At 48.8% G+C, this 10,000-nt stretch overlaps 1 protein-coding gene across 1 annotated transcript in view; it reads right to left on the bottom strand.

Annotated features, from left to right (window-relative positions):
• LOC145416036 (adenylate cyclase type 2-like) overlaps window positions 1-10,000 on the bottom strand; it is a 72,064-nt gene that overhangs the window by 18,344 nt on the left and 43,720 nt on the right. Inside the window, exons 5-7 of the mRNA XM_080285136.1 lie at window positions 8,212-8,339; window positions 1,757-1,915; window positions 1,270-1,402 (exon numbers count right to left, since the gene is read on the bottom strand). Of these exons, the coding sequence (XP_080141262.1) occupies window positions 1,270-1,402; window positions 1,757-1,915; window positions 8,212-8,339 (420 nt within the window). The remainder of the gene's footprint in view (window positions 1-1,269; window positions 1,403-1,756; window positions 1,916-8,211; window positions 8,340-10,000) is intronic.

Raw genomic sequence — 10,000 nt, 5'->3', positions numbered from 1 at the left:
CATCCATCTACCTATCTATCCATCCATCTATCTATCGATCTATCTATCTATCCATCCATCTATCTATCTATCCATCCATCCATCTATCTATCTATCCATCCATCCATCTATCTATCTAGCCTGTGTGTTATCTATATCTTTAATTCCGACACACACACACACACACACACACACACACACACGAACATCAACACTATATTTTAAGATAAGGACTGATATGAGAAAGCCTATACTCCTTTCACCTTAACTTGGCCCAGATTTTCGTCCTTCTGCGGCCTTATTTCACGTGGATAAGTGGCAGAAAGGACGGCGCTACGGCTCCACATCCTCTGCGTGGCTACTTCTTCGTGACTAGCATCGTAAATCTAGTGTTAATCTCCTGTCACACCGTCTCCCATAAAGTTAATTCGTGACTATACTCCGTTCACTCTAACTTGGCCTACAATTGCCATCTCTCCATCTTCACTACCGACTTGTATCAATAGTTTACCACTAGAATAGGATGCTAGTCACGAAGAAGTGCCATGAAAAGGGCAGACATAGCACTATTCTGCCACTGAGCTACGTGAAATAAGCTGCAAAAGGACGGAAATCTGGGCCAAGTTAAGGTGAAAGGGTTATAGCATCGCGTTCCAGGATTCTTACGAGTCCTGATAATAAGGAGATGGCAATTTTAGGTCTGAAGGGAGGAGGTGAACAATAACGCGTGAAATAAGCTGCAAAAGGAGGAAAATCTGGGCCAAGTTAAGGTGAAAGGGTTATAGCATCGCGTTCCAGTATTCTTACGAGTCCTGATAATAGGGAGATGGCAATTTTAGGTCTGAAGGGAGGAGGTGAACAATAACGCGTGAAATAAGCTGCAAAAGAACACAAATCTGGGCCAAGTTAAGGTGAAAGGGTTATAGCATCGCGTTCCAGTATTCTTACGAGTCCTGATATTAGGGAGATGGCAATTTTAGGTCTGAAGGGAGGAGGTGAACAACAACGCGTTCTGTACACTGCAAAAGAACACAAATCTGGGCCAAGTAAAGGTGAAAGGCTTATAGCATCGCGTTCCAGTATTCTTACGAGTCCTGATAATAGGGAGATGGCAATTTTAGGTCTGAGAGGAGGAGAACAACAACGCGTTCAGGACCCACCTTGGCAGCGATGATCAGGGAGGTGAAAGACTTACAGCATCGCGTTCCAGTATTCTTACGAGTCCTGATAATAGGGAGATGGCAATTTTAGGTCTGAGAGGAGGAGAACAACAACGCGTTCAGGACCCACCTTGGCAGCGATGATCAGGAAGGTCTCAACCCTGTGGTCTGCCAGGTATTGGTCTCGCAGATGGCCTTCCCCTGCCTCCACCTGGAACTTCCCCTCCAGCTGGTTAAGGGTGGCCTGGGTGATATGAACGCGACTGGGGAGGGAGAAGGGGGGTTAATATTCACCCTATTTCACCCTGATTTTCGCTAGCTAGGGTGACAATCGCCAAATACGGTGACTATCGCTAAATATGGTGACAGTCGCTAAATTGGGTGACAGTCGCTAACTACACCACATCACACCACACCACAACTCACACTATCTCAGTCTACACTGCCACACCACACCACCACATCACACCCTCACTCTACACTGCCACACACCACATCACACCTCACACTATCTCACACCACACCACACCACACCACAATCTATCTCCACACCACACCACACCACCACACCTCAATCTACCTCACTCCACACCACCACCACACCACACCACACTCACCCCGGCACCCCCCCGGCCTCCATGTGGTTCGCCAGCGTGACATCATCGCTCCATACGTCAAACTGCCACTTCCTGAGACCCAATACTCCACATAGTACGTTGCCGGTGTGGATTCCTATACGCATATCCACATTGAACCCCACAGCCTGACGCACCTTCCTGTGAGGGGGGTAAAAACAGAGATGGGTCAGCGAAGGATGGAGGGAGATGGTAGGGTGTGTGTGTGTGTGTGTGTGTGTTTGGGAAGGAGGGTGTGGGTGAGTGGGTGGATGTGTGTGTGTGTGTGTGTGTGTGTGTGTGTGTGTGTGTGTGTGTGTGTGTGTGTGTGTGTGTGTGTGTGTGTGTGTGTGAGAGAGAGAGAGAGACAGAGACAGAGAGAGAGAGAGAATAATACACACAAAGACATAAATATTTTACCATCACCACCATCATCATCACCATCATAACATTAATCCCAATTTAAAACAAAGAAACAGACAAACAGACAGACAGACAGATAGATAGACAGACAGACAGATAGATAGATAGATAGATAAAGGCTCAATCCAGCACCCAACTACAAGCCCGGTAAAAAGAGAAATGACAAGAAGAATTTTGGGACAAGATTTTTGGAGATGAAAAAAGGCGATTAAAAAAATGAATTACATGGATTTTGATGAATAATTTTGAGGCAATGGGTATGTTTTTTCTTTAGGGGGGGGCGGGGGGGATCAAAGACAAGAGGAGGAGGAGGAGGAGGAGGAGGAAGAGGATATATGAAGTGAGGTGTATGGGAGTGAGGATGTGTGTTAGTGTTGAGTCCATGGAGAGAGTGACTGCTACTACTACTACTACTACTACTTATACTGCCACACTACATAGTCACACTACACACTGCCACACCACACACTACCACACTTCAATCCCACACTTCACACTACAAGCTACCACACCACAGACTGCCACACCTCACACTACCACACTTCAATCCCACACTTCACACTACAAGCTACCACACCACACACTGCCACACCTCACACTACCACACTTCAATCCCACACTTCACACTACAAGCTACCACACCACACACTGCCACACCACACACTACCACACTTCAATCCCACACTTCACACTACAAGCTACCACACCACACACTGCCACACCTCACACTACCACACTTCAATCCCACACTTCACACTACAAGCTACCACACCACACACTGCCACACCTCACACTACCACACTTCAATCCCACACTTCACACTACAAGTTACCACACCTCACACTGCCACACCACACACTACCACACTTCACACTACAATCTTCCACACCACACACTACCACACCTTGCTGACGTCACACACACACACACACACACACACACACACACACACACACACACACACACAGAAAATGTAAGAGTAATTGAGGCAAGAGGGGAGAGAAGATAGGTGTGTGTGTGTGTGTGTGTGTGTGTGTGTGTGTGTGTGTGTGTGTGTGTGTGTGTGTGTGTGTGTGTGTGTGTGTGTGTGTGTGTAAGTATTTTTATCTTCCTTCTCTCTGTCTGTCTGTCTGTCTCTCTCTCTCTCTCTCTCTCTCTCTCTCTCTCTCTCTCTCTCAACACCGTGTAAATAAACAGCCTCGATCCACACCTAATTCTCCACTCTCGCTCCTCTCTCTCTTTTCTCTCTCCTCTCTTTAATTTTCACATTCCTGTTTCTCTCTCCTTCTCTTCTCTCTCTCTCTCTCTCTCTCTCTGCTCTTCTCTCTATTCTCTCTCTCTCTCTCTCACTGATCTTAATTTATCTTTCTCTTCCGTACTCTCTCTCTCCTCTCTCTCCTTTGCATGGTTTCTTCAGCTCTCTTCTTTCTCTTTAATCCTCCTCTTCCTCTTCTTCCTTCTCCTCCTCCTCTTCCTCTTCCTCTTCTTCCTCCTCTTCCTCCTCCTCTTCTTCCTCCTTCTCTTCCTCTTTCTCCTCTTCTTCTTCCTCCTCCTCCTCCTCTTCTTCCTCCTCCTCCTCCTCTTCCTCTTCTTCCTCCTCCTCCTCCTCAGACATCCCCTCCAAGACCAAGGTCGTATAAATAAACCCTCCCTCCCTCTCTCTCTCTCTCTCTCCCTCCCTCTCTCTCTCTCTCTCTATTGCATCTCTTGATCTGTCCTCTCTCTCTCATTTCCCTTTTTATTGCATCTCTTCTGTCCTGTCTTTATTCTCTCTCTCTCTCTCTCTCTCATTTCCCTTTTTATTGCACCTCTTCTGTCCTGTCTTTATTCTCTCTCTCTCTCTCTCTCTCTCATTTCCCTTTTTATTGCATCTCTTCTGTCCTCTCTCTCTCTCTCTCTCTCTCTCTCCCTCTCTCTCACAGGGCCGCCGTGTTGCTATCAATCCTTATCGCCATTTCTCGCTTAATTAGGCCGAAGGAGAGAGAGAGAGAGAGAGAGAGAGAGAGAGAGAGAGAGAGAGAGAGAGAGAGAGAGAGAGAGAGAGAGAGATAAGATAAAATAAGAGGAAACTATGAAAGGAGAGAGAGAGAGAGAGAGAGAGAGAGAGAGAGAGAGAGAGAGAGAGAGAGAGAGAGAGAGAGAGAGAAGGTAAAATAAGAGGAAATTTTGCATGGAGAGAGAGAGAGAGAGAGCCGCCATCAAAGCTTTCACACGCCATCAATTAATCACGGATGCTTGCTCAGAAATATAATATGCATACACACACACACACACACACACACACAATGCTCTCTCTCTCTCTCACACACACACACGCAATGCTCTCTCTCTCTCTCTCTCACACACACACACACACACACACACACACTCACAATGCTCTCTCTCTCTCTCTCTCTCACACACACACACACACACACACACACACAATGCTCTCTCTCTCTCTCTCTCTCTCTCACACACACACACACACACACACACACACACACACACTCACAATGCTCTCTCTCTCTCTCTCTCTCTCTCTCTCTCTGCACTGATAACACGCTATCAACCCCTTTCAGTACTATGACCTATTCCTCATCTATTTTTGCTACCGCCAAACTAGGTGAGTGGATGGATAGATGGACAGACAGACAGACAGATAGACATTTCGGACAGGCTGAAGTGGGTGGATAGAGATTTGCCACTTAACGTGCGTCCAGACAAGATGCGGGCGGATGCGGGCGTGCTTAAACTTCCCTATGTTACAGTGATAAGGACGCGTCCATACAAAATGCGGGCGGGTGCGGGCATGTAGGCGTAAAATTTCATAGGTAACAGTAACGCACAACTTTCCCCCCGCACCAGCATGCACCTGGTGTGGACGGGACCTAAGGAACGACTGGCGCCTTTAAAAACACATGCAAGGACACACTACAGAGCCGTCTTAAATGACTGCCCTTGCCATGGTTCGCGCCCTGGTTTTTTTCCAGCTTAATTTAACCTAAAAAAAATTGCCATATCTCCATCTGTGAAAAAGAATATCGCTAGAATATGATACTAGTCACGAAGAAGTGCTATACGGTAGAGAGAATGATAAGACATAGCATTATATTATTCTTCCACTAAGTCGCACACTGACGGGAGCTTAGGTCATGTTAAGGTGAATCAAGGTCAACGTCAATCAGGGTCAAGGTGAATCAAGGTCAAGGTGAATCTAGGTCATCAAGGTGAATCAGGGTCATCAAGGTGAATCAAGGTCATCAAGGTGACTCAAGGTCAAGGTCAATCAGGGTCAAGGTGAATCTAGGTCATCAAGGTGAATCAGGGTCAAGGTGAATCAAGGTCATCAAGGTGAATCAGGGTCAAGGTGAATCAAGGTCATCAAGGTGAATCAAGGTCATCAAGGTGAATCAGGGTCAAGGTCAATCAAGGTCATCAAGGTGAATCAAGGTCAAGGTGAATCTAGGTCATCAAGGTCAAGGTCACGAGTATATATAACAGGGATATTAAATGTAACCAAGCTATTTACATAATCTCTCTCCCCTCCCTTTCCTCCCCTCCCCTCCCCTGCTCTACCCTACCCTACCCTTCCCCTCCCTTCCCTTCCCTCCCCTCCCCTCCTCTCTCTTGTTTCCCTCCCTTCTCCCTCGTCTCACTCCCTCACGTCCTCCCCCCCCCCACACACTCTGTCTCTCTCTTTCCTCCCTTCATCTCCCTCCCTCCACCTCTCCCCTTCCTCCCCTTGCGTCTGTCTCTCCTCCTCCCCTCCCCTCCCTTCCTCTTTCACTTTCCTCCTCCCCATTTCCCTTACCTCCCCTCCCTATCTCTCTAACTCAACTCCCTCCTCCTCACTCCCCCTCCCCCCTTCTCTCTCTCTCTCTCTCTCTCTCTCTCTCTCACACACACACACACACACACACACACACTTAATTCTCTCTTCTCTCCCCTCTTGCCTCAATATTTCTACATTCTTCTCTCTCTCTCTCTCTCTCTCTCTCTCTCTCTCTCTCTCTCTCTCTCTCCCTCTCTCTCTCTCTAAGGCAGCCATACTTGATTACATTATTTCAAACATTAAGATTATTTGGTCTGATTAGCCTACGAATTCAGCCTTTGTTTCTTCCTTCCTTCCTTCCTTTCTTTCTTTCTTTACTCTCTTGGGTTACGTATTTACAGTGTCGTCAACTAATTTCCTTCTATCTATCTGTCTATCTATTGCCGGACGCCTTAATCCCGTAAGGGGTGGCCACAAACAAATCGCCTCCATGTCGCCCTGTCCCCCGCCATTTCACTGCCCTGCTCCCAGCTCACACCCCTCTCTCATATACCTCTCCACTCCATCCCTCCATCTCATCCTTGGCCTCCCCCTCCCTCTCCCCCCCTCCACCTCACTCACATACACTCTCCTCGTCAGTCTCTCACTCTCCATATGGCCAAATGCACAGAAGGATATTAACCAGCCTTACCCAAAAATAAATCGCTAAGGAAGAGGTGTTAGGGAGTCCAGTAGCCTTATGCGGAAGGAAAAGGGGAGGAAAGTGGAGAGGAGGGGGAGGGAGGGAGGGAGAGGGAGGGAGGAGAAGAGTGACGTCATTACAGGTTAATTACTAGTCAGGTACAGGTGAGGGGAGGGGAGTGGGAGGGAGGGGAGGGGAGGGGAGGGTGGAGGTAAGTACGCGTAGGGGAGGGGAGGGGAGGGGAGAGAGAGAGAGAGAGAGAGAGAGAGAATGACGAGTAGGACGGGAATGAGGGAAGGAGGGAGGGAGGTAGGGAGGAGAGGGGAGGAAAGAGAAGGAAGGGAGGGGGAGGGGGAGGGAAGGCAGGTGGGGTAGGGGGGGAGGCAGGTGGTGTAGGGGGAGGGAAGGCAGGTGGTGTAGGGGGGGAGGCAGGTGGTGTAGTGGGGAGGGGAGGCAGGTGGTGTAGTGGGGAGGGGAGGCAGGTGGTGTAGGGGGGGTGACAGGTGGATATGAAGGTGGTGATAGGAGGTAATTAACCCCTTCAGTACGAGGCAGGTGTCTCGCCCAGGTGAGTGGAGGTGTGGAGTGCTAGCCAGGCCTGGGACTACTACTACTACTACTACTACTACAACTACTACTAATAACAATAATAATAATAATAATAATAATAATAATAATAATAACAATAATAATAATAATAATAATAATCCATCCATCCATCCATTATCCAATCCTACATTGCCCCATGAGGAGCGTAGGAGCCCGGGGCTAGGCAGTTGGTGCTGACATTTAAGATGAGAGTGACCAGCCTCACTCATCCCTGAGTGGCATTACATGAGCAATAAACCCCAACCATCCCTTGGATATAAACCCTCACCGGCTCAATCCGATTGGAGCGTCGTAATTACCCACTAAACCACCAGGCGCCATAATTTGGTTATATGGTTACCACCCAGCGTAGTAAATGGTTTCCTGGTGTACAGGAAACCATTTGGCTTGTCACTCAGTGTAGAGTCACCCACAGGCAGAAGGAAGAGGAAAGAATGAAGGAAAGAAAGACAGAAGAGGGAGTGTAAAGTTACCCACAGGCAGAAGGAAGAGGAAAGAATGAAGGAAAGAAAGACAGAAGAGGGAGTGTAAAGTTACCCACAGGCAGAAGGAAGAGGAAAGAATGAAGGAAAGAAAGACAGAAGAGGGAGTGTAAAGTTACCCACAGGCAGAAGGAAGAGGAAAGAATGAAGGAAAGAAAGACAGAAGAGGAAGGAAGGAAAGAAGGATGGAGGAGAGGAAAGGGCAGACACCCGAGAGCAGCACTACATCGAGTGAGTGGATGGTGAGCGCCCCCACCTACCACAAAATAATAATAATAATAATAACTAATGCTACTACTACTACTGTAACTACTACTACTACTACTACTACTACTATAGATTTACACTAGAATAGGATGCTAGTCACGAAGAAGTGCTGTGGAAAGCCGAAGACTATGTACATTACGCTGCATAAGGACGAGAATCTGGGCCAAGTTAAGGTGAAAGGAGCACTGATGGAAGTGGAGAGAGAGAGAGAGAGAGAGAGAGAGAGAGAGAGACAGCTGACCTTATAGCCTGTATCATCAGCAATCCCATGTTGACGCAGTTAACGGCGTGGTGAGGTCTAGAGACGGGTAGGCCAGATACGCAGTAGTAGCAGTCGCCTAGTATCTTGATCCGCAGACACTGATTCTCCTGTTGAAAGGTGTTAAGGTTAGTAGGGTGACTAGGATAGTAATAGTAGTAGTGAGAGTAGTAGTATTTCTCTCTCTCTCTCTCCCTTCCTACCTCTCCTCCCTTCCTCCCTCCCCAAATTCCTTCCTTCCTGCCTACCTTCCTACCTCGCTCTCTGCCTACCTCTTCCCTACCTCTCTCTCTGCCTACCTCTTTGCATGCCTTCCTGAGCTGACTTCTCTCTCTCCATCAGTCTACAGCCTCCACTGCCTCTCTGCCTCACCCTGCCTGTCTCCCTCTGCCTCACCCTGCCTGTCTCTCTCTGTCTCTGCCTCACCCTGCCTGTCTCCCTCTGCCTCACCCTGCCTGTCTCTCTGTCTCTGCCTCACCCTGCCTGTCTCTCTCTGCCTGCCTCCCTCTGCCTCACCCTGCCTGTCTCTCTCTGCCTCTGCCTCACCCTGCCTGTCTCTCTGCCTCACCCCTCCCCCAGGCCCTCCACTCATTTAACCTGTCACTGCCTACTCTTTCTCCCTGCCTACCCCTCTGGTCCTTCCTTCTCTCCTGCCTGCCTACCCTACAGTCCTGCCTACCTTCCTGCCTGCCTACCTACCTACATACCTATCTACCTACCTACCTTCCTTCCTTTCTACCATCATGCCTATCCATCTGCTACCTTCCCTACCTTCCTTCCAAGCTTCTCTGCCTACCCCTCTCCCTCCCTCCTAACCTACCATCCCTTCCTTCTTCCCTATACGTCATCCTACCTCCTGCCTATCCCCTGCTAATACTTCTTCCTATCCCCCTGCCTAACTCCCTATCTATCCCCTGCCTAACCCTCCTACCTACCTTCCTGCCAATCCCCATACCTAACCCTCCTGCCTGTTCCCTGCCTATCCCCCAGCTTAACCCTCATTTCTACCTTCCTACCTACATTCCTGCCTAACCCTCCTACCTACTTTCCCGCCTAACTCTCCTACCTACCATCCTGCCTAACCCTACCTACCTTCCTGCCTAACCCTCCTACCTAACTTCCGGCCTAACCCTCCTACTTACCTTTATGCTCATCTCCCTGCCTAACCCTCTGCCTACCTCCCTGCCTAACCCTCCTGCCTGCCTGTGTGGGTGAGGCAGGCCCCCGCAGGTGTCTTATAGGTCCCAGCCTCATTACACCACCTGATGACTCTCTCTCTCTCTCTCTCTCTCAAAATCAGTCCTTTCTCTTCCTTCCTTCCTTCTATCTACCTAAGTCTTTCTCCTTCCCTCCTTCCCTCCCTTCCTTCCTTCCTCCCTTTCTTTCATCCATCCATCCTTCCTCCCTTCCTTCCTTCCATCCATCCTTCCTTTCTTTCCTTCCATCCTTCCTTCCATCCATCCATACTTCCTTCCTCCTTTCCTTCCATCCATCCATCCTTCCTTCCTCCCTTTCTTTCATCCATCCTTCCTTCCTTCCTTCCTCCCTCCCTCCTTCCTTCCTTCTTCTTATTTACATCCTCCTCATTAACGTCGTTGACTCCCTAAATTACTTTCCTCTCCAAGTCCATTCCTCCTTCCCTTCCTTCCCTACTTCCTTCTTTCCTCCCTCCCTTCCTTCCTTCCCTCCTACCTTCCTTCCTTCTTTCCTTCCCTCCTACCTTCCTTCTTTCCTTCCCTCCTACCTTCCTTCCTTCTTTCCTCCCTCCCTT

Source organism: Coenobita brevimanus, chromosome 104, assembly GCF_032717465.1.
Source record: "Coenobita brevimanus isolate Jiangsu-jjx chromosome 104, ASM3271746v2, whole genome shotgun sequence".
Taxonomy (NCBI): Eukaryota; Metazoa; Arthropoda; class Malacostraca; order Decapoda; family Coenobitidae; genus Coenobita; species Coenobita brevimanus.
Note: the sequence above shows the minus strand (reverse complement) of the source record. Positions and strands in the feature narration are given on the sequence as shown.